The sequence below is a fragment of the Netta rufina genome, assembly GCF_964035555.1.
Source record: "Netta rufina genome assembly, chromosome: 19".
NCBI lineage: Eukaryota > Metazoa > Chordata > Aves > Anseriformes > Anatidae > Netta > Netta rufina.
In genome coordinates this window covers 4552178-4578309 of record NC_140143.1, presented here as the reverse complement: position 1 = coordinate 4578309, position 26132 = coordinate 4552178, and the positions used below count along the sequence as shown (strand labels likewise).

Sequence of the window (26132 nt, the reverse complement as noted above, 5' to 3'; positions counted from 1 at the left end):
TTATATTTTCAGTGGTTATAAGGCTACAATTTTTGCCTGCAGATGATGTTTTTTTGATTACCCAGTGTATTTGATAAAATTCTTAATAAATTTTGGAGTGATTTAGGAGCTCAGAACCATTAGAAAGTACTTTTTAAATTAGTCACCTTTGCAGCCTTTTCCATGTGCATGGCCATAAGTTTTTTATCCCACTTGGATGTAACCGTTTAATACTTCTTTCCCCTAAACCTCTTTCTCAGGGAAGGTATGATTTTTCTTATACTGCTAGAAAGACCATCAAATGCTGTATCCACAGGCTGGAATAATTCAGAAAATAAGATGTATTCGGGTCTCTGTGAAGGTCACAAGTAATAAAGCCTCCAAGGCACTATCTTCTGGTGAATCTTGGCTGCCAAAAAGGCAACATACATTATCCTTTACATGCTTCCCCTGAAAGCAATTGATGCTCATTCTTTCTGAGCTGTTACAGTCTCTGGCAGAGAGAAATAGGCTGTCGGGAGCATTCTAGAGCTACAGGTCTCCTGTTCTCCCTGTGACACTCTGGGAAGTAGATTATAGTTTTTGTGCCTGTGAGTGGCTTTACAATTTTGCATTCTGGGCATCAGACCTCTGAGTGGTCTCTCCACTGCTCTGCTAAAACATGGTGGTACTGCTGTGGTGCTTTTCAAGGTGGAACAGTTACCTTGCAGATTGGATGATGCTTGTGCACTGCTGTATTTCTCACATACATAACTTTTGCTACTGACAGTTTTCACAAGCTGAAATAAGTCGCTGCAAGCCATGGTAAGAAGGCATCACACAGTTACTGCCTTACAAACTCATGCCACCTACCAGTACTGGTCAGAGGAGCAGCATTTTTCTGTAGTGCTCTGAGTGACACTAGCATGAGGCACGCGTACACACCCACAGCTTAAGAAAACAGTTAGCTAAGGAAAGGTTCAGGAAGGATTACTGCTGTGCTAAACAGCTTTGCAGTCATAACTTGTGGAGTTCTTAGCTGGAAATAATAGAGGGTTCTCCTTGTGGCAGCTATTTGATCTAACCTTGAGCACAGACCTGGCATCCACAGCTCGGTTGCTCCTGTTGGCTTTATTTGAGGTGGTGCATTTCCATTTTCAAGCACTGATGGCAGCATTGCAGCACTATTACAGATCCTGTCTTGCATCAAGAGGAAGTGTCCGCTCCTTGCCAATAGCCCACATCAATTTTTACTGGCACATTCCGAACAAATTTGATCTTATGATTCAGTTGCTAGATTGAATTTTCTTTGCCAACAGTCAGAAGCTTCCAAATTATTCTGGGGACATACTCTTTGTATGTACGTGTTAACAGTGAGATCAGGCATGACCAGATTAGAAACAGCATTAGCAGTATATTAGAATCCCACAAGAGTGTGATAGCATCACCCTACAACACTGAGAGAAGATAGCTCCTTCAGCCTCCATCTTCAGAGTATCCATAATGTTCTGGCACCTCGGCTAACACTAACAGTCTCCTTGAGCTGTTTGCAAGTAATCTTGTCTGAACAGGCTGTCCTGCGGGTCTGCTCTCTGACCTGATGCTCGGTCATGTAGCTACTGGCCTCTCGCCAGCAGCTGGGAGGCTGCCACATTGCACAGCCCTGCCTTACTGCACAGCCTCCGTGCTCGCCCTTCTCCAGCTCCTTGTTTATATAATCCCTGGCCTGTTCTCCCCCATCCATCCCAAGATCCATTTACAAGGGAACTGAAGACACTGAACTCGGGGGATGCACTAACAGGGTCCTGCCCATTTCAGCTCCCTGGCCCAACACAAACCTTTTAAGAACACACGGTCTGCCCTCTGGTGGCTATTTTTAGATGAAATTACGACAATACTTCGGCATTGAACTCTCATCTTCTGATTTAAGAATTCACTGTAGCATTTGAAAAGGCCTTTTCATTTAAAACAAAAAAAAAAAAGCATTAAGAAAATCATGTATGCCCTGGTGTTACATACTTAGATTTCTTAGCACCAAATAACCATAACATATCCAAATATATATATTTACCTTCTTCCAGTGTTGATTCAAAAATTTCAAGCAATGGCCGAGTATTAATTGCTTGGTTCCCTTCCCCTTTTCCCTTCTAGATTATTTTTATTAAGGGGGGGTTGCAGACAAAACCAGCTTGAGTCTCTTCCCAGTTGCCTGTCTGATGGGAGCACTGCAGAACATTCTTCTGTATTTAACCGCAAATACAGAAACTTCAAAGTAAATAAGAAAACACTTAGTGGTGTCATTAAATACACATTTAGGTGAGTATTTAAGAACCTTCATAGCCTTGTGAAAACCAATACATTTTCAAAATGTTTTCTCACTGACAGCAGAACTCAGCAGTTTCATGCACTGCATCTCTCTTCAAAAGCAGCCTCAGCAAGATCAGCAAGGTTGTTTGGGAGCTCAGATTCACAGCACAATTCAAAACTGAATGCATTAGTGGACCAAAAGGTTTGAAATACGACCTTGTCATTAACAAGGTGCAGTATATTTGAGCAATACATATGGCAATTAATCCAATAGTAAGTAGAACAGCTCCCAGTAAGAGCAAGTTCCTTAAGGAAACTTGGTTGAATGATAGGTGTGCAACACCATGAGTAAACAAGTAGCATTTTCTTGGCATTTGCTACAGAAGCCAACAGGACCAGGGACTAACCCACCTGAGTAACTCTAACAGAGGCAGAAGAGGAAGTGTGTGACATGAGAAGCCACTTCAGCTTTTAGTACGTTTTATTCATTGTCAACAAATGGCTAATTTCATTCTTCTCCATTTGTTTGGGGGCTTGCAGATAGATTTGTACCAATGCAGTTCCTTTCCTTTTTAAGCACTTTCTCTATATTTGTTTGTACAGATTTTTTCTGGACAATACAGCACACATAAAATTTTCAGATTATGTAAATGGCCTGTTTTTTTTCAAGAAAGTGACCTTCCACACTGTCCCGTATTTTCCCTGATTTAAGAGAATTCTGAGAATGTATTTCAGCATTTCTGAAAATTAAGCCAATAATGGCCAGCCTTACACTTATTATACTAGTTACCACTTGACATTCAGCTGATTGATGATGCAGGGATCTGTTGGGTAGAAAACCGTTACATTTCCTATGCAGTGTATTTGTCCCTTGGTGCACATACAGAATACAGAAATCAGATAATGTGGCATCAACCAGAAGAATACCCTTGCACTCAGCTATCAACTTACATCTCAGACAGTAATTCCTACATAAAGAGTTTGTCAAACGTAGAGATCAGTAGGATACAAACACTTATTCTGGAGAAAGGGGAAATGGCAGCTAGTGAGACCGTCCTCTAGAAGATGCTTAGTTATTGGGGCTCCTGTGCAACCAAGTTCACCCTAAATCAGAGGGACCACTAAACCTTTTTTGCTTCTTCTGGTTGCGCATGCAGCACAGCAAAAATAGCCACGAGTATTTGAGCTGAATCACTCAGTATAAGAGTGAAATTCTTCCTACACATGCAGGTTTTCCTAGGTAACTCAAACTAGCTTCTGTATGCAGCAGCAGAAGCATATCTGCAGAGGCTGTGTGCTATGTGCTGCATGTACAAATCAAGAAACCAGTGACTAGATTCAGACTGTGACTGCAGTTAGGAAAATGAGTAGATCTCTTGGAAGATCAATTCCTGGACAGCAGTTAGCTGAGCGGTCTGATGTAGCAGCTAAGGAGAGGCCAAGGTTTCTTTCCATCCCAAAACATTTTGTAGTAATGGCTCTGTTTAGAGTTGTGGCTTGGCAGCACTGTGTTGGAATTCTAATAGATGAGTATTTCCCTGACAATATTTTCAGGCCGTAAGTGCATTTAGTCAGCTGTCCTAAAGACTTCTGGCCCTTCCAAGAACAGTCAAAGTTAGAGCTTTGGTAAACTCACTGTGGACACAACATCCCCTGGCAGGGCCATAGCATTGTGGAATGGGGTCAGAGAAATCTGATTACTCTAGAAAATATGAGAGCATAGAACATCACTGTTACTGTCTTGAACTGTCATTACAGATGAGAACTGCAGCACTCAGCGGTGAGCTCTGTGCTTGCTCCTCGCTTGTCTTGGCAAGTCAGCAGAGCCAGGACATTTCTGCATTACGTGCTGTCATTAGCTGTAAGAGTCCTGTTGTACACAGCTACAAGAAATTCTCGAGAGGCCGCTGTCACCCACAAATGTTTTAGAGATCAGGACCACTTAACCCTTACTGATGTTCCTTACATACTGCCCTTAAGTTTCAGTGCCAGGCTTCTCCAAACTGAATCCCGTAATGCCCTGCAGTTTCTGAACATGATGCTTGTTATGTCCAGGCTAATGAACAAGTGAAGCACTAAACAGACACAGACATATTCAGTTTGTCAAGAAATTATTAGCTTCTGACTTACTACCTGAGCAGAGTATTAGTAAGTCTGCTGTGAAGCACTGCAGCATCCACTACTCCAGAAAGAACACTTGTGGAAGAATAAAACATTACAAGAACTCATATTTATGTTCCTTCTTTCATTTATATTTTTCAGCAAAAGGATCAATAATATCCTGAAGACTTTAAAATAAAGCTGAATCTCTAGGACTTAAATTATTTGCTGAATAAGCAGTCTCTCCCTTTCCTTTAAAAATGTTTTAAATTACTTTATCTGAACAGTTTTCTACTGTGTCCCAATTTCATCTATTTGAAGCTTTCTTCACTTTTCTTCTGGATCTTCTCTAAAACCTTAGTGCTCTTACCCTGCCTCAGATCAGTCGCTCATTTTAGCAGCAACAAAGTTCCCAGATTTACAAATTGAAAAACAACACAAACAGAAAAATGAAAGATGAAACATGAAGAGGAAAAGTAGCGTTTAGAAATACGCAAAGCTCAAAACCTGGGTATCTTACATTTCAGTTTAAAGGACAGAATGACCACCACAACTCTTTTGCTTTTCTTTTGCCCTTTCAGTCTACCTATAAATCCAGGACAAACTCTTCCTCTTTTCCACCCCACAAGTTACAAGGTACATCAGGCAAACTTACTCAGTTGTGATTGCCAACTTGCTCTTTGCCTGCTTCAAGGGGAACGTGTTGAACCATGGCAGTGACTGATCACTGAGAGACTGACTGGGCTCGATGAGAAGCTGCCAGCTAGTGGCGAGTAATTGATGCAGCTAGTTACTCATACAGGCATCCCAGGCACCGGGGTACCATGGGCAGATATAAGGGAGACGAACGTTTTAACTGAATGGCAGGCAAGCAGGGATCCATGCCACATGGACTCTCAGTATCTTGTGTTCTTTGAGAAAAGGGGGAGAGGGTGGTGCTTCCCTCCCTCCTCCCCCACCCCCATCTTTTACTTTTTAGCTCTTCTACAAAGAAGGATTTCTTTTATCCAAGACTAACATTCAATCTATGCCATCCCCACTAAACAGCTCGGTTTCTTTAACCTTTGAAGCAAACTGTCCTTGAACCTGTTTTCATCAGTTTCATTTCTTGCCATAGTTATTCTAAATCTTTGAGCAGTGTGATCTTCACTAATGTTACAGAGATAAATAGTTTTTCCCAAGCCTGTATCTCCTTTCTGAATGAGAGAAAGAACGTTATATTTTCAAAACAGTAGTAACAAAGACCCTAGAAGATGCTCACTGAAGCTGCTGGACATACCTCTGCCTGTAGACACACCACTGCCATATTAATAATGCAAAAGATGAGAGAATGGGAAAGGCATCTATAAGTACCTTTTAAATAGCTGACCTGTATTTTGGGAAAGGCTAAAGTAGTGTGTGACTGTACAGTTTTAGGGTACGTGTTAACTGTCCACATTGTGACACACAGGATCTAATTACATACTGTTGTATAACTGCTCTCTACCTTATCATTAACATGGTTTACAAATGTGAGTTAGTTTGTTCTTATCAGTGGGATGAAGGAAGTTGTGGTGTTATCTACACTGGTATCCCAAATGTGTACATGAAAATAAGCAAAAGCTTTGCAAGGTTAGAGGTCACTAATTGTGATTACTAAATACTTTTTTCCAGGTAATAGCTTTATTGGAAGAAAATGCTTAATTAGGCAGAAATGAGCAGCTATAATTTAAAAGGTAAATTGAGAAAAGTATTGCAGAGTGTCTGTATTAAAGATACACTTTTAAAAAGTATATTTCTAGAATCTTAACCCCTTGTATACCCCTTCTAGTTTTTTCCCCTCATTTAGCCAGTGGAGCTATTGAACTTTTCCTGTCATTGAGAATCCTCCATACAAAGGGAAGATGACATTTGAACAGCCCAGTATGGAATGACTAGTATGCTGCTGCTGAGTTCTTCATGATTCATACTTTTTGATATGTTTCAAGATCTAGCAGTGAAGAAATTTATTTCTTTTCGATAATGGCAGTGCTGTCTTATTCTCAGTGATCCATTTCAGCTATCAACTTTTTGCTTGTTAAAAAGAAATCGGAATACTTTCAGTTCTCAAGTTTGAAGCCATTATGATACTGTCTGATATTACTGCGGTCTGGAGATTTCTGTGACCAATTACTTACATGAATGCCATTCTATACTCTGTCATTTCTTTAGTGTCCCCGATTTATCTCTCAAAGCCTTTATGACTTTACATTTGGCTTTTATGTAGAAGCAAAGCAGGTCATGTGGTTATCCAGAGGCATTAGTATGGTAATTTTCTTCAAGTTGAGTAGGTGGAAATAATTAATGGACTGCTTTATTGATGTACATAGATAGCTGATTCTCTCTGTGGTTTCAATTCCCAGCTTCAATAAAGTAGCTTGAGATTTTATCTGAGGGACCAGTAATTACACAGGGCAAGAATAATTGCTGCACAAATACAATCTGATTGTGTTTCATGCTATTGCCAAGGCTGATGTTAAAGCTTAAATATATAAACAAGAACTGCTGCATGAATAAGTTGACTCCTTTTATTTAAACTTGTGGACTCTAGAGTAACTTAAATTCACAAAATCTGTGCTCTTGAAAGCTGAGAAAATTTCAAGGAGAAAGTTATAGTCTTATTGTAGCACAGATAACTTCCCTGTCTTGTCTAGATCTCATCTCCTATAATGGACTGTGATCAGTAGCAGAAGCCTTGGGAAAAATAAGCAACTATTAAACAATATTTCCTTTTGCTTCCAGCAAGTTGCTATTTAGGGTTTCTCTGGAACGAATAGCTCAATTCTTCAGTCCTGTTCTCTGTGGGGAGGGAAAAGGTGGAAATTAATACCACGTGCCTGTTTGCTTTTAGGTCTGGAGACCTGCAAGTCGAATACTCCTTAAGTCTCTTCAAAAATATGATCTTATTTGCTACTTTTTATCCTCTGAAACAGCACAGATTTTAAGTGATGATTTTGGCAATTCAAGTCACCATGGTATTCATCCAGGAGTTCTGACTGACCTCAGTGATTTTTTTTATTTTGTCAGTTTATACTGAAAGTAATTTTCTGATGCTCAAGTTTGAGACAGTTTCTCAGATTCATTCCCCATAAACAAGCTCCCATCTGGGAACCTCCCTTGGCACCTTTGTAAGCAATAAGGAGAGGAATTGATATAGCTTTGCTGCTACATTATCTTTCATGTGCTTCTTTTACAACAATCAGCTGGTCCTACAGACTCTGACAGGATCCTTGCCTCTCATACACTTGAGACAAGTTGTTAGTGGTTTTTATGACTTTAGCAAATTGTTCTTCAATATCTTCTCTTGACTTGTCTTATTTTAGTTTTATATTTAACATGTCAGAGTTATCATCTTTTCCATTTTTCTTATTTGAACACCGTTTTTTGAAGGATGCTCTTACTTTCGCTGCTTTCTTCATTTTTGTTGACGCTTACTGAGTTTTCCTTGACCCTATTTAAACAGAGGCTCTGAATAAACACACAACACCCAGTTTGGCTTACCCTCCAGCAGTACCAGTGTCCACTTTACCATTTAGTTCCTTTTCCTAAAGGTGCTACACAAAAATCCACTATATAAGGGTTTTAAATTTATATATGAAAATATTAAATTCAATATAGTATTATCTATTATCACACTTTCCTCCCAGACATCCTCTATTTGTTCTGCTGCAATTCCATCTCATCTACTTACATGAGGCAACAAGGAACATTTTGGAACAGCTCCTGTGTTCTACTCTAAACTCAGAAGCTATAGTGAGAAACACTGGGATATTTCCTGGATATTAAAACTTTGCAGTCACACAGAGAGTCACAGAGTCATTTCAGAATGAAAAACATCTGGGATTTCCATGCAGCAAACTGACAACCCGGAGCAGCCTTACTACAGTATGAGCCCCAGGAGCACTCTGCCCCCCAGAGCCAGGTGTGCAAGAAGTGCCAAGTTGTCCCCCACTCTGGATGCACCTCTTCTCCTCTGAGCTAGACCAAATCTCTTTCAGCCAGTGCCTCACAAGGACTCTTCAGAAAGCACCTCAGAGAGGTTCTAGTTAGACTTGTTGTGGCTTTGCTAAGAGCAAGGTGCAGAAAGAGAACAGGGCAGAACCCAAGCTTCTTCATAAATAAGCCCTCCAATGCCAGAGAAAAACTGGGAGACAGTACTTAGCTGTCCCCAACCCTTTCATGACCTAGACCTATCAATCTAGAATCTTTTTCGAAGATCAAGTAATATTTCAGATGTAGTACACAGCATGCACCTCTGATCCCATACTAGGAAAATCTGTGCCTCTCCTCTCACAGCATGGAGATTTGTTACTACTGCCTCCTCCACGTCCTTACAGATACTCAGAAGCCATCTGGAGATGGTGCTGTGCACCTGGTACTGCGCAGCCCTTCCTGAGCAGGGCCCAGATGACCTCCAGAGGTCCCTTCAAACCTCAGCCATTCTGTGATTGTGTAACACGGGTGCATACTGCTACATGTCCAACGCACAGTACAGACAGTTCACACTTATCTGCGAGTTCACTGTACCTACAGAAGGGCATCCTTATCGGACACTTGGCATTCATTACTTTGCTTTTCCTCTTGAGATGCATTTATTCAAGCAAATCCACAGTAGTGATCACTAGGAGAATTGCATTCAATCCTTACTTTATTGTTCTAGCTGCTATTATTTCACTGTTGTTATGCATAGGTTTGGTGAAAGCCATCAGAATCCCTCATTCTATCGTGTCACGCTGATACTAGAGCATCTTCATATATCTCAATATAACTTGTTCCCAGTAAATTGAAAAAACTAGCAGCTGCAATAAGATCCAGGCTATGAATAAGTATGTCAGCAATTTTTGCATAGGTATAATAAAATGTGATCCTCTCACCTCCTCCCCACATAACACACACAAAACCCGTTGTCCGTAGTGCACAAACACACAAAGTAAATAGACTGAATTTATCCAATTTTCTTTCTGTTATGAGAAGGCTGAAGGCATGACACTGGTCAGGCAAAAACTTGTCACCTCATATCTGTGTAACATGTTCGTGAGAAATGAGCTCAAGCAGTGGAAGTTCAGGAGAATTTATAGACAAAGGCAGAGATGACATGATCAATATACCAAAACTTTTGGCAGAACGACCAGTAGCTGGAGAACCTTGTTAAATGAGATTGTAAACTACTGTGTGGGCTGCATGCGAACTAACTTATAAGAGCAGCTGCTGGACAGCACAGGAGCTGGGCTGCTGTCAAAAATGCTTCAGAGGTCCACACACAAAGATGCAGTGTATTCCCACTCACACAAGACCAGATATTTATGGAAATACAATGCAGGTAATCGTGATGAAGGAGGTGTTTCATTAAGGACCTACTCTCTAGTAGAACGTTCCCTGATAGTTAACCTGGAATAATAGAATAACGAATATTTTGCTGTGTTTTCCTAAATTCAGCTACTAATTTCTTTAGGCTAATCAGTTAATTCGGTACTTATATTTAATTTAAGCCTTGGTTTTCTACATGAATACTGCTGGGATTTTCCATCGTGGTTCTGAATACTTTTCTATTACTTTGAGCATCTAAGCAGCAATACTAATTACTTTAATTAAATATAATTGGACGTTAATATTGCATGATATCCCCATCCACTAGTTAACTTAGGTGTGCAGCCTCAGGTCAGTCTTCCCTAATTAACCTTCGGTTGAAGCATAAGCGAACATGTTTATCTTCTGTTATCTTCTGATCACAGAGGAAAGTTTACCATTGCTGTACTTTCCATCCAGCCGTATATAATAGAGATAGCACCAAGCACATCTTGAAGAGATGCTCAAGCATAAGCTACCCAGGCATTTAGAAAGACATCAAAGATAACAGCACAAAGTTATGTGTTTAGGTGACAAGACTAACCTTTCCTGTGCAGCATCAAGTCAGACCTCCACCTCCTTGACTTCCCAGCAGTGGGCCAGCATGACCAGCAGTGCACAGAACACAGAGTTGCCCTGTCAGGAACAGAAGGGACATTATGAAACATCCACTCATAAAAGATATTTTCCATCATGGCTCTTCTGGGACAATCTCAGTTACATCATAAGTTCTTTAAGTAATACAAACTTGAAGATAATGGATAGTTTGCTTACCATTTTATTGCCCTTACCATATCAGGCTTGTTTCTAAAATGCTTGCTAAAGAACTATGCACTTTTAACAATACCAGCAGTATTCCTGCCCAAAAGATTTTTAGAAACCATCTCAGTAACATATTTCCTTTTAAATGTTTTCTCTCTTCAACCTACAGTTCTACAGTTTCATTATTAATGTTTTGTTTGAATTAACACCACAGTGGGATCTATCAAGGTAAACCTGATCATCTCGATTAAGCGAGACTTAATTTAGACCTCTACATAAAGAGGGATTTTTTCTCTGATGAAATCCATAGTGAGATCCTGTGGTATTTCTCTTAAGAAAAAGGGCACACAAATAATGAGATATACTTTGTTTTACTTTAAACTGTACTGCATTTATTTTATTCATTCTCAGCGCATTAGCACTCTTGCTTAGTATACTCTGGAAACTCCTGAAGTTACCTAAGTTTCCTAGGGAAGTAGAAATTGACTGGTAGAGCAGACAGAGGAGGTGCAGGTGCACAGACTAGAGATGAGAAGAAAAAAAAAAAAAGCCTTCACTGAAAAAGGAGTTTTCAGGAATTTTATAAAAGAAGTAATATCTACGAACAATAGCTTGTAAGCTACAGCAATAGGCTGATACTCCACCGCAAAACACTTTTCATTGCTTCTGTGTAGATACTTAAGCTAGAGCTTTGCTGTGCAAGCAACATCCTGAGAAATCCTAATGATCATTTACTTTCATAGCACAGTTAGACATGAAGTTATATACTAACTTACAGGTTAAAATTAAACTTCGATTGGGTCAACATTAAACTTTGAGGGCAAAAAAATGAGCTGTTCTATAAGGCATAACACAAAAACACAAGTATCAGCCACTGTCCTGAGGCTACACTACTTAGAAGATATTTTCCTCCTGTCTCTCCACAAAGAGATACCTTCCCAGTGCATTAAGTCCAATGCAAATGGACTTATTTGGGTCAAATCCAAGCAACACTCTATGCAGGTTCTTACTAGAATAACTAAAAATTGGAGGTAGAAGCAAGTATTCACACTACAAAGCCCTCCAAACAGCAGGCTGTAGCAACCACAAGGCTTTTTATAAGCAGGGATGGGTTGTGTGCAGCTCCACCCTCTAGGCAAAACACCTGTGCTACTGCCCCAGGGGCTCAGCCACGGGCTCCTTCCCCCAGCCTGGGTTTGTAGCCTTTGTCACACAGTTGATTAGAAGAATGCTGGGATGCTCAAAGGTTATGAAAACTTTCAACAAAACATAAAAAGAAAAAAGGAAAACCAACAAAGAACAGCAACATGAGCATCTCTGAAATGCCCACCTGCTACACAAAACCACACAGAATAATTCTGATAAAGTCAAAGTTGCCTTATGTACTTTAGAGAGGGATAAAGCGTACACCTAAGTTTGAATCTGTCTCCGTGTATTTTATTAGTTGCTTATTGCTCATTTAGTCAGGATTTTTTCAGCATCCAGTGAGAGGCTGACATTGTCTGTAAATTGCAGATTAGATACAATATGAACCTTCAACCTGCGGTTATCTGATGAGAAGCAGTACACAGATAATCAGATCACATTTCTTCCTTTCCCAGTCAGGGGCACAGAACCTTTTAGAGGAACTCGGCTTGTCAAAAATCAGGGCTTCCTCCATGTCCCAAACCATTGCACATACAGGGAAGGAACTATCACAACCGGAGCATGGCTTTTCCAATGAGAATTTTTTTTAGATCATAATTCTGACTTAAGAAAGACTTGGGTGAATGGAATGGAAATGAACAGAACCTGTCTAGAGAGCAGGCCTGTTCTCTGGGATCACACTGTATGTTTCTCCTACAATTATGCTGTATTTTTTAATGAATTCTACTAAATATAAAAACTTTTAAGGAGTTGAGTAAAACAGAATGGTTTCAGTCCAATGACACATTGTATGTATGTAAAATTAGCATAAGGACAAATGAGTCACATACCTATGCTAAGTAAATATTCTATAAGACTGGCAACAAAGAAGCTATTTATAATTGAATCTGGGATTATAGCTAGGTACATTCATAAAGGCAAAAAAATACACCTTCTTTCCTGATACAAAAATATATGAAACAATATGCTTTGGTCTTTGTGTAGGAAGTTTTAAATATCAATTGCTAGATGAATTTGCCAGTGTTCACTTCCAATGTGTACATGCAGAGAGTATGGCAAGTTTAATTGTCTGGCTATTCGCCTTGCATGTATTTCTCTACTTTTTCCAGACTTTTCTTAACTTGCACTTTTTTTGTTTTACAGTTCCCTCCTTTTGGGGTTTGGTGAACTCAGCTTGGAATCTTTGCTCTGTTGGGAAAAGACAGTCACCTGTCAATATTGAAACCAGCCATATGATTTTTGATCCCTTCTTAACACCACTTCGCATAAACACGGGGGGAAGAAAGGTAGGTGTTCTATCATGTTCTGGTATAAAAACAAGACATTAATAGACTTACAAACATTTGCTGTACTTTATATTTCTAAAGCATTTACACTTCTATCTCAGTTGGATCTGAGGCAGAATAAGAGCAACATAATCCTTTGCAAATTGTTCAGTTTCATTCACCATTGGAGAGATAGCAACCATATATTTTCAGATGTCTTCTAGCCCATATTTATAATTTCATATGAACTATTACATGAAACTCTGCTGTCTGGAAGACAAGCATCTCATTTTTAGAAACTGTGTGTTTATAATTAAATTTGGTGTTCACCCTGAATGGCATTATAAAGCCATTATTCTAAAAGTGTTGTTTAAGATGGCCAGAACCTTCTTTTATTCATCTAAATCAGGATCACATTGCAGTAACGTCATGTTAGGAAGGGATGACTGACTTTATTTGTATTAAGAAATAAAGGGAACTATGTGATGCATATCCGATGACGGGACAAGCAGATAAACATGTTCAAAAAATAACCTAGTTTCTGTGTTATCTGGAGAGTACTGGCACTTAGACTCATAGGAAGATTTTTTTTATTGGACATATCTGGACATACATTAATTAGAAAATAAAATGACATTTATTTCAATAGATCATAAGTAAATGTCCAAAGACCTTGGATCGGATGGCAACAATAGGTTGACAAAGACTTTCTCAGCTTAAAATAATATTTTTCAGATAAAATCAGCATGGTAATTCCTTGTTGAAAAGTGACTGACATAGCTGACTAGTTTGTTAAGCTCTGTTTCTGACCAATAATACTTTTTAAATGCTGTATATAGAAACCTTATCTTGCCTAACCAGATTTGGGAAGTTTATCTTAAAAAAATGAGGTGTGCAACCACAGTCATCTTGGGTTAGCTAATGTGTCTACCTGTGGCTCAGGAACCTAGACATGCTGTTCAAACAGGTGGAGATTGTTGTCTGAGGTATGTGTACACACCAGAACACTACTGATAGGTCCTCAGATCTTTTTATTCTGTATCTAAGTTATGGTAGAAGATAAAATTTGTACAAGCTTTTTATTGTAGTAAAAAACTCAAGTTCAGTAATGTTTCTACAAGTTTTTGCAACTCAGATATTGCAGTGTTGTGCTAATACATGCATATAGGTCAAAGTAATTCACCAGAAATTATTTATGGCTATGAATTTTAAAAACACTCAAGTATGTGCATTTGTGCTTGCTGACTCAGAGCTAATAAGCAGAATTAAAACTTCTATATGTCAGTGTATAACATAAAAAAAAATGTGGCAAGTTAGGAAATCTAAACAATGAAAGCAGATTTGGATCCCAAGCATGTTTCACTCTTAGTAGTCTCCTGTTCATACCAGTAGCATATTTAGGGACATTTTACATACATTGTTCTTAAAATGATTTTCTGCATTGCTGAGGTTAGGTACCAATTCATTCTTCCCTTTTATGTTTACTAAACAATTATACTTACTAAAAATTAGGGGTGCAGACAAATTTTAGTACTGAAAGAATCAGCCACTTTCATTTCTGAGATACATTTTGTTCCAAAATTACCATGCCGAGTTAAATATTAATTTGAAATTAATTTGATTATCCTTAATGATTTTATTATTTTTTTACTAAAGAATATTTTCACAGTATGGAAGCTTAAGAGAAATCCTCAAATCAATTAGATTTATCAATTCTGTTCATCCAACTGGAGGGTTTCTATTTTTCAATTCTCAAATTATTTTACAAATGAAACATCTTTTTCTTAGTAGAGCCTGTTAGTACACTTGGAAACAATCATTAGTTTTAATTTTTCTGTTTTGTTTGTTTCTTCCCCTACGTGGGCATGTTTAAAATGGTAGTTTAAAGATTGTTTGCTGATTCTATGTGGACAGTTCTTCTATTCAGTCTCTGTAACACAAAGCAATGCAAATGAAAAAGCACAGTGACTTACAATATTGGAACTAGCAGAGATTCTAACAAAAGATTATTCCAAAATGATTTATCTTCTCCTGTTGTCTTGACAAATTAGATTTCTTCTGGAAAAAAAAAAAAACAACATGAGATGGGAATTTGCTCTGTACTTCCCATTGAACTTCTGGTGGTACACGTGCACATAGGCCAGAATTGATGCAAACTTCCTCAGAGAAATGAGAAAATGGTATTATTGTTACTTACTGAAGGACAGTAATGCTCCCAACTATGGTCCAAATTTCAGGGGAATACGCATATTTTGCTTTTTACACAGAAATGCATTGAGATTTTTCATTTTGATACAAAAAAGGAGCTGTATCAATTTTGCTATTTATGTAAAGAATGACATTTTTCAGGTTATTTACAAACTACAGTATGACATAATGCAATAGCCAAGAAAAAAATTAATGCACATTGTCAGTGAATCAAAGCAAGGAGTTTCAGACTATTTAATGTCTTCAGCAGTTCTAAGAATTTAACTGGTTTTTATGCCAGTTCAGGATGAAGCAAATGTCTGATTATTAATAAAATATCAGAAGCATGAAGGGCCTGGGAGATGTTATATCAGTAATGAGATATTCTTATCGTACTCACAAATGTTATCCTGCTGCTGTCAAGCAGAGATAGCTTTCCATCACGTTATGAGAACAGGATTTGTTCTAGTTATGGCTAATCTATTTTAGAGATATTTCTAAAATGGCTGAATCAAAATTCTCCTTTAAGGAAAAGATTGCAATTTGATGCCTTAAAAAAAAATCTTTTCTCATAGTTAAGGCTTCAGTGCTGAGTTGATTTGGCAGGTAGTATATTTATGCTCACTTTTTGGGTAATGTGTTTTATATGTTAAATGCTGAGGTGCGTTTCATGTGGGCTGAAGCACTTCAGTTTTCAGGGCAATGAACCAATTGGTATAGCAGCCAGGGAATTTCGTAGACAAGTCTTTACTGTGATTATGCTGTACACTAAAGAAATTTATGGAACCGATCCTAAGAAAAATGATGAATAAATAAAAAAGGTGGTTGATGTGGTTTCAAATCAAAGTTATAATAAGCTAACTTAAATACACATGAGACAGGTAGTTGCATACAGAGACAAAATTATACATAGCTTGTGAAAAGGGAGCTGGAATAGTCATGCCTTAGGAGAGCAGCTAGAGGGAAGGAAGCTTTCATACCAGTTACTCCTGAAACAGTAACTTCACATTTTTAACAAAGATTTCTTCTATGAAAGTAGAAATCGTTTTTGAGTTCTGATTTTGAAAACCACATTTCTACTTTGTGTTCTTCACTTTTTTAATTAACTTAAGAAGGAACAGAAGATGTTCAGCCCAGGAACAAAATTCAAGACCAGTGTAGAGCAATTCAAGCAATGTACAGCTGGGCAACTTGCTCACACACTTAGTATTTCCTCCAAACTCTTTCATTCCCTACCACTGGTTTCTCTTGGGGCTTTATTTTTTGGGGTTGTAAAATGTTGCTTAGTTTCTGTAAACCAGTGACCTGTTTAGTTCTCGATCTCTACAACAACAGACCAAAACTGTTCCAAACCATTTCCATTACTCAATTTATCAGGACTCAGAATTCCACTTTTAAGTTCTCACCTTTCTAGCCTCTTTCATCAGAGAGTTTATTTCAGTATTAGTAGTGGAAGACACTTTAGTAAACTGTATTGAGGCATTCCTGCGATTTTTTAGACCACTTGGGAAAAAAATATATATTCATGTTCCTAAAGAAAAGGAATGGTCTAAAAGGAAAGTATGAAGAAAGAATATTACTGTCTACCTACTCCACAGCCTACCAGGTGCCTGTGGCCTGTTACACAGCAGGTGAGTTTGTATGTCTGACCTGAGGCTGAGAAGAAACTTCTTCCCAATCCATTCAGAAGCAAATGGGATTGCAATGCAATTTACCAAATATACCTTTGATCCAATTTGCACAATAAAGATCCAGTGAGCAACAGTATGTTGCTTTATATGCTGTTAAGCCATTGCAGTACAGTATCAGCTCATGCGATTTACAATTCAAGAATAGTCAGATGTTATTCTGAATTGTTTTGTGCTATTTTCTATGTTTGTGCTTCTCCATTTCCTCAGAAAGTGGCTTTTCAGGTCCTCAAGGCTGAATATCATTGATACAGCTAATTGGATTTCAAGATCCAGAATCTCAGCACAAGATACTTAATGAGTTTACATGCAGATAAATTCCCCCAAAGAAATGCTGCTTTTGAGGAAACTCCCAAAGTTTCAGCTCTCTCTCAGGCCCAGATTTGTCTCTTGATTATCCATTTTAGTGAATTTAACACACAGCCCTTTTCAGATAAACAGCCCTTTTTTAATAAACAATACAAACACTTATTAATATGCAAATCACACTTCTCCACTCTGTCACAAAGGAAAATACGGTTTTACTTTCTCTACTTTTTTTCTTTGGATTCACGTAAGCACCAAGGCAACCAGCAACAGCACAACAGAATAACTTTACTGCCGAGCTGCTGCAGGCGCGTGCCATTTGGGCAGCAAGCACAATGGATTTCAGTCTCCAAAGCAGGGCTTTCTGGACCATCACGTGTGTACTACTACTAGTAGCAGATGAACAAATCTCATTTTGCACTGAGCTGGTCCTCTGCTGGGATTTCCTCCTTCATTCACCAGCACTGGCAGTCTCTCTTCTCCAAGTCCTCTGCCTTTGTTCCCCCAAAACTTGTTCTCTGTAAGTTCCAGTGTGTCATTTCACATTCACCTTCCAACAACATGTATGCCACTTCTGCCTTTAGATTTTTAAGTTCTTGGGGATAGTGCACTTTGCTTTATTGATGGGATGTTAAGATCTCTTCAGGAAATCTTTTTAACCAACTAGCAGTTTTTTACCTGTTCTTGGCCTTATTTTTTTTTCTCCTAAAACATGTTAAGTAACAGCATTTGCTTTAGACACTACGCGAATCCCTGCCGATTAATTAAACCCTGTCATGTAAGCAGCACCCTGTGTTACTAATCATTTTAGGTCATATTCGAGGACTTAAACTGTTGTTTACAGCAGGTGAAGTTCTGTTTAAAATCACTTTATTTTTAAGATAAGGAAGAATGTTGTGCCTGATTTTGACCTCTGAGGAGATGAACAGATTAATGTCTGCTAGCCAAGGGCTGTTAGATACATTCACTAGCTCAGTGTACATAAATGAAAGTTGCTCAGTAAAATCCATAAGTCTGCCTACTTATAAGGGCATTAATGAATGCAATCACACATTAGTTAAATTAATATATTTATAAATAATGGCTTCATCCTATGCATCACAAGATAATGGTAATATTTAGCAGTTTCTAAACTAAAATAGGGTGGGAGAGAAGAGATTTATGAATTGAAATCAGCTAATGGTTTCTTTGCCAGCTAGTTCTGATTCCACACTGATCAATCAATTCAGAGTATTACTAGCATTTTTCTCAAGAGTGCAATATATGACAACTGCCAAGCTTTGCTTTGGTGATTACTAAAAGGACAGATACTGGTGTGAACCATATTTCAGCACTGCAGGAATATAAAAAATGAATTGTTAGAAATGGTCCAGGAGGAATGGATAGCAATAAGACATCAATGTCATCTGTAAACTGATTTGTGATGAATTTGTAGAGAGCTTACTAATATGATGTTTTGATTTAGAGCGGCTTTAGAAAGTCAGAAGTCTGATGCAAACATCAAAAACTTTAATGAATAAAAAATGTGATACAGTATTGCTGCTTAAATGATTTCTAATACTTCTACAGTGTTGTGTGTTCTCAGATATATTTGTAAGTGAACATAAAATGAAACTAACAGTTTAAAATAACTGTTGTTTGTTAGTCCTCGTCACTATTTAGAACAGGAAAAAATGTATCTTTTCAAAAGTACTTAGGAAAAAGCATTTATCTAGGTGCTAGATCTTTCTATTTACAGGGTCTTCTGCTTCCTTATCACTTCAGTGATCCCATCTTAAGACTGAATTAGTTTGGAATATGTGGGAACCCAGATGTTTTCCTAAATTTTTGGTTGTCTACAACGGTGGAACACCACTGAAATCATGAAGGAGGCCTAAAAGAGCACTGGAATGCACTTCTACATCTTCTTCATAGTAGATGAGGAGGTTTTGTTGCTGCAATACAGTTCCTCTTCTTGCCGTTTAATCTTGTCCAGTATCATAAAACAAACTCTTGTCTGCCATGGGAAATTTCCTAGGAAAGCCTAGATATGGCAGGAAGAAGTGATTTAATGGGATTATTCCACAAGCTATATGGTACCCTGGTTTGGATCTCAGGATGTCTAATTTTGACAGCAGCATCTTTCAAATGATACGTGAAACTGTATCTCAGCTTCAGTTACGTAGTAATTAAAAGCAACCCATGGTATCCTTGCAAAGACGATTATGCAAAACCTGGGAATATGTATAGCATGCACTTCCCATGTCATTGATAGGAAAACGCCATATGTATGTGTACAAGAAGGGGGCAAATCTACCCTCTCGTATGCTGATTTAAGCATGCAGTAACTTAACTGAACAAATGTGTGGACAGATACATCTCATACATTGTAGTTAGGATGTTTGAGACTATTTGATGAAACCCTAGATAAAATTTCTGATGTTGTTTGAAACATCAAGGGGATCTGCTGATGTGGACATTGGACAGCAGAACCATGAGAAGGTTAAAGAGTCAATGCTGTTATTGAAGCAGAGCTAACTGACACCAGCCATAGGTCTTGCCCACTGCTTTCTTTTTTCCTACCCTAATTGTTTCTTTTTCTTTTTAAATTGCTTTCAAATTTCTTGGAATACCTTGGAAAGAAGTACCTTGGTGGCTGGAGCAGCAGCTGGGCTCCAATTCCTAAATATTTTGATATATTCAAAGGAATTTTCAAAAGTACAAATTTGCTCTAAATGGTCTTTTTCTATCTACTCATATACATTGTGGTGTATTTTGATAGTATCTTATTTGGATTTATTTCACCCTGCTCTTAAGTCTATTTATAAACCTAGATGCTTATTTCAAACCTTGCAGAAGTAAAAGTATCATATATCTTGTCTTTGTACTTGGTTCTGTACTTGAGGCTATAACCACAATATGAAAACGCTGAAGACTTTTTTTTTTTCTCTTGAACTGCTCACACAGTAAAGGTGTACAAGTCTCCTAACACTATATACTTTACATGGAATACAGTTTTGTACTTTAGCATTGTTAAAATGTATTTCCTGGTCTCAGATTCATTCTTTTTCTTTCATTTTCCTTCCCTTTCTTTCTTTTCATTAGAAACATACAATAATTAATGTATGACATTATATTGAAACCTATTAAAATATAATATTTTCTTACAAGCAGATATTTGTGGAATAATATTAAAGAAATGCATTTTACAGACAACCTGATGTAATAAATGGGAATGAATCGTATCAAAGTCCAGATATATGGAGAAGATACTAGCATATGTAAGGTTATTTTTCAGCTTCCACTAGGTCAGTTAAAGCAAAACACTTGCCATGCCAACCAGAACTAATGAGAATCCACATACCTTCCCTCCTGGTAAATCCTCGCCTCAAAGTTTTATGACTTTTTGTTCTCAATGGCAAAAGACTACAATTTGGAAAGAAGCTTTTATGATCCCTGGTTATGTATGTGAGATATGAAAATGTGAGATACTCGTTATGTTGTTATCAGTGCCATGAATGTCCTTTAGGAAGGTGATATATTCTGAATTTTAAATAACTACACAGCAATGTAGCTAACATAATCTGTGTTTAAAAACAGCATTGCAACAGTTTCTTAAACGTTTGAGAATAATTTATACAGCATCCAACACAGATTTTCTTTTTTCTCTTTGTAATCAATGTAAGGCCAACTTGAACTTACAAGAATTATTTTGAACTGTTCATAAATAATTCTTCTTCAGTTCTTCTTATTTCAATATTAGTTTATTCCCCTATGTGAGCTCAAACAGCAGCTTCCTAGTTGGCAGGTGAATATATTGCATAGCAAACAGTGCTTATGTAAGGCACTACCTTGACTATGCACTTGGCTCTACATCGCAGGCAGTTGGTGGCAAGGCTGACTGTTAGCCATTCAGCATTCATAGCCTGCACCCATCAAATACGTGTTTATATTCAAGCCATTTTTCCTGAAGATGATTAACAAATTGCTCTGGAATTCTGTAATGGAGTGTAGCTGGGAATCAGTTTCTATGTGGGAACAGGAGGCTATGATGTATGCTATGTGTCTGCTGCCCATGTAGGCAGCAGATACATTCTGGCTGAAGATCTGTGGGTGAAAGGTGCTAAGTCAGCTTTCCAAAGAGTTACGCAGACTGCAGGCACAGCAATAGCTTGTGGCCTGTTGGCTGCAGCTGTGAAGTGTGAGCTGTGAGAGATCCAGCACCTGATGAACTGGAATCAGACATGGCCCTTAAAGAAGCTGGAGAAAAGTTTCTCTTTCGTTTTGTACATTAACTCTTACTGTCATCCCTGATGGTTAAAGCTATGAACTATGTTTTTGTTCAGGTGCAGCGATCTCAGCTAAGGAAACAATCAAGAGATGACTAATCTGTTTGACACTGATTTATCATCAGGTCATTCACATAAAAGTTAAGAAAGTTAGGGACAAGTAAACGTGCTCTGTGGCCGGAGAATTAGTACAAAATCATTGCAAGACTGGTGATTTTGAAAGTTTGGTGTTTTTTTTTGTCTCAAGCACAGCAGATGACAGTCGCATCTCCTTACATTGTTTTATACTGAAGGTAAGCAAGAAACCATCATAGTTTTGTCAGGGATTTCTGCTCATCTTGCAACTGGAGTAGGGACTTTATAATAGACACATGTCAGTTCTGCTGCAAGCTAGTGAAGACAAGGATAAATAACACTGCTGTCAGGGTGAAATACAAATTGCTGTGGTAGTCAGATGTGCCATTCAGAACTTTGAGTGTTAGAGAGAAGTGCAAGTTCATTGTTCTTCCTCTTGATACTGTTAATCACTGATTGTTGAAGGGTGAAGCGAGCAGTTTGCTTATAGATAGCGGAATTAATCGAGGTGTTTTAGAATTTGATGCCAGAAAGAAGGGTAGGGGCAAAAACTGGAACAGGGGTCAATTATCTACCACCAATGAATTAGTGGTCTAAGAATTAAAAACGCATCTGTGATCAGCAGCTCCTTGTCCAACTGAGAACTGGATGGTGAAACAGTAGGGGTATTTAACCTGTGTGTCACTCAACAGGCTGAGAAAATACCATCAGTAAATGATTCTGAAGCAGGGGAAGAAAAAGTACATGAATTGGGGGTAAGAAATTGTTTTAATGTAAGAGGTAGTATATATTACAGGGGATTGCAAGCCGTACAAGGATATTGGAAAGAGCAAATAATCCTTTGCATGTGCCCTTTTTTATTTGGGATATGCTGTTCCTGTACAGAAAATGACAGAAAATCATAGCTCATGGTATTATTACTAAGATGTGTGGCAGCCCTCTGTGTCATGTAGGTAAGTGTTTGAATTTATAAATAGTTCATTGTATGTACCTTTCAACTGAAAGCAATTATAACTAAATAGTTTTAAACCCAGCTTCTTTATCAAGTTATTGCTCATGTCCCTGAACAATAAACAGTCCCAGACTGTCAATTTAAGTCTGACAATGGAAATCTTAGCTTCTAAACTGAAAAAAAAAAGTTTAACTTGTCTGCCAAAAAACACTGGGGAGTCTGTTTTAACTGACAAATACGGAGAAGATGATTAAAGAAACATTTTTTGATGTCTCCTTTTCTAAACTTGGATAAAAGAAGAAAGTGTAGAATTCTGGTACATCAGTAGAAAAATCCAAATACATAACAGTCTCATTTTCATGAGTTTTCTCTAAAATCCAATTTGTCTTTCCTATCTCAGTTTACAACATTTGTCTTGAAAGAAAAATAAGTACATTTATACGTATCTTTCTGTCTGTACGTGTATGAGACTCTCACCTTTTTCCTAAAGGCTGTATCCTATCATTCATTATTTCAGCAGTCAAATAAAAGTGAACAAGCATATAAGATTTCATCTGCAGTCTATTTTCCAGATTTTTTCAGATTCCAGAAACTCACTGTAAGACATTTGATTAAAGCATCAGTCTAAAGAAACAACATCATCTGTAAGGAAAGTCAATAATCTGTTTATTTTCTGAATTTATGTTTTGTCTCTCTTGCATCAGCCCCAGCTCTGAATAATGCTGTAAAATGGCTAAAGGGATGGCTTCTGGAAAGTTATCTTTAACTTAAATCAGTATAACTTGCATCATAACTTAAAACTAACTGAAGAAAGTTCATATGGGTGCTTATATTCCCTGAGGGGATCATTTCACAAGACAGTTGGAGCATCTGTAGTGACTATTAAAAGATAATTCTGTTTTTCCAAGAAAGATGACTCCTGGTTTCAGTGTCGCTATTATGAATTTGCAAGGTCTGACTATTTCAAAACTGCTTTTGGTACCAAGGTGAAAATGTACTTCATATAAATATAAGTAGTGCTAATCTCTAGCCTGTAACACACCACACAGAAAAAATAAAAATAAAAAATAAATCGACTGCTCTCTAACTTACTTTTTTAACAGCTCAGTGCCACCTGTCTCATGGAAGCTGTTCAGCAGAAGAGGGTGTTGCACAGAATACACTTACTTAGATGGCACATTGCCACATTGATCCATTAGAGATATTTACTGGGGTTGGGGGCAGGAAGGAGAAAAGTGGGCAGGGATTAATAAGGACAAATTGTGACTTCATTGGGATATGTAGGAAAAAGGAATGGGTGTATATGTATATTCTTTACTCCCATATACTTTCCACTGTGCCCCAGCAAGCAGCTGGCGGCAGCATATCAACATTATAATTTGCCAATGATAGTATTAAATCCCTCTACTTGTATTCTGCAGTCCTCTGTTCCCTGCCACACAAACAGTGCAAAGAAATACATCGCAGAGATGAATTTAGATCACAGCAGCTTCCAGGGCTATGCCAAGGGCAGTACAGCGGTGCTGAGGTAGCACATAAAAGCTCCTTTGAAGACACTTTGCCTTAACTAAGGATTTAGCCTTAACTAAGTATTTCATCTAGTCCTATTTCATCTAGGACTATTTCAGACCTCTACCCAAAATAGCATACAAATGTACTGTGCAAAGAAGCCTTTGGAAAAAAAAAAAAAAAAAAAAAAAAGATCAAAATGTGCATTACTTTTAGTCACACAAATGCCCTTTTGATATTATCAGAGCCCCTCCATATAAGTGTATTTTTGTGTTTAGTTTTGTAAAGCATATTATTTATGTGATGGACATTAATAGCTACTTTCGAGTGACTTCAGCTTTTGATGCAAATGTACATTCGTGATCTTTTCTTCAGTGTGTTATTAAAAATGACAGTCTGCCATGGTTCCTATAGCCTGAAGACAGACTGGGATGTAAATCCCTACTTGACACATCTGGGGCCATTTACTAGGTATTGCTCAATTAGAAGTGCAGAAATACCACTAAACAGGTCTCCTCGTATGTTGCCAAGGGACGGATTCAAACGCTGGAGAGAGAAACTCTGCACCCAGAACCTCACTACCAAGAAGGATTTGACATGGCCAGAAGGCAGTGATATTGGAGAGATTCTCAGATTCAGCAGATACACAACACTAAATCCATGCCTCTAAATCTCAACTTCAGGCTTAAACCTTTGGCACTTTATCTTGTTTATTTGACATCTTGCTATAAGGAAGCTACTGTCTACCCATGATAAGATGGTTGTTGTATCCAGGCTCCTTATAGAGCTTACAAACTCCTTGGTGTAAGCATATAAATAAATATAAGTATACTAGAATAATATTGTTTGGAAGCACAGAGATGTATGCCATATTTGACCATATCTATGGTCAAATTTCAGATGGAATCATCCTCTCTTATTGGGCAAAGTTGTGTGCCATCTTAGTGCCCACTTGCTATCACCCAAATGCCCTCGGTCACGGAAGTGGCTACATGTTAGTGGAATGATTTTTGTGTCTAGTTTGACCTTCTGGGGGGGGGGGGGGGCTCTTTGTGGCAAAAGGTTATGCAGGTTTTCTTTTAACACTGCTCCATAAACAGAAGAAATAATGAAGCCTGGTTTCCTATGGAATCACGTTAGCTTCCTTATAGCTTCTGTCCCCTCTTACCACTTCACAAATCCCCTTCATTAGAAAGCAAAGGCAGCAGATGCTGTGGCTATTTCCAAGCTCTTTGTGCCAGCCATCCTGCAAACGCACCCGCTGATTGCTCAGTTGACTGTTGCTAACAGCAATCTCTAATATCTTCATTTTACCTACCTTTTTCTAAGACAATATTTTGGTTCCTTCTACGCAGTTTTCACAAAACGCTTAGGTATCTTCTTTGTCAAAGTTGGATGAAACTGGCCAGCAGATACAGGAGTCACTGAAGGGAAAGTAGAAAACAGGTCAAAACCAGTTATTATGATGATGACTTATTTGTGATGTTTGCATCTTATTGAAATCCATGTGTGTCTATAAAGGCGGAAGCTATAGAAGCTAGGGATTTATGCACCAAAGAAATTTCTAAGGTAGATATATATTAAAGAAATTCTGTATCCTGTAGATTGCAGCTGTGAGTACTGTAGTTTTGCACATTTGGCTGCTATTTTCTCCAGTAGAAATGCATCATTTTCAGTATCTTTCAGGGAGTGCAGCACTGATAACTCAGTATTTAAGCAAAATAAAGTCAGTAAACTAATAAGAATGTAACATTGCTTGAACAAAAAATCTTAACAGCATACAAAAGATTTGTGTCTTGCCCAAGGAGTTTTCATCTGTTAAGAAGATCCAGCAGCGTTTGAACATACATTGTGTGCTGTCTTCTTACTGTTGTGATAAATTCAAGTTAGGGAGCTAAGCATGACAAAGCTTTCTGGGAACCACTGCAAAGGTGGTAAAAATGTGTAAAGACTACTATACTCATCCTGAGCAAGGTCACAGCTGAAATCCTCTTACAGTTATGTGGTACGTATCACAGGCCAAAGGTGCTCTACAGGAGAATCTCCTTAAGAAGTACCCAGGCTAGTTCAGAGAAGAACAAGCAAAGGTATAAGCTCAAATAATGAAAACTGGGCATCTGAGTTGGTACTGCCCAGCTGGTCCAAAGCTCCAACAGCCATGGTGGGAATCCCTGCATGGACTCCTTGGTTTGGGGAAAACTTCTGCCGAAACAGCTCAGAGTACTTGAATGGACTGATTTTTTTT

The 26132-nt window shown here is 38.1% G+C and overlaps 1 protein-coding gene across 1 annotated transcript in view; it reads left to right on the top strand.

Moving 5' to 3' along the window:
* Positions 1-26132, top strand: part of CA10 (carbonic anhydrase 10) — a gene marked incomplete at both ends in the record, with an annotated part of 200535 nt that overhangs the window by 64391 nt on the left and 110012 nt on the right. Inside the window, one exon of the mRNA XM_084298305.1 lies at positions 12781-12923. Within this exon, the coding sequence (XP_084154431.1) occupies positions 12781-12923 (143 nt within the window). The remainder of the gene's footprint in view (positions 1-12780; positions 12924-26132) is intronic.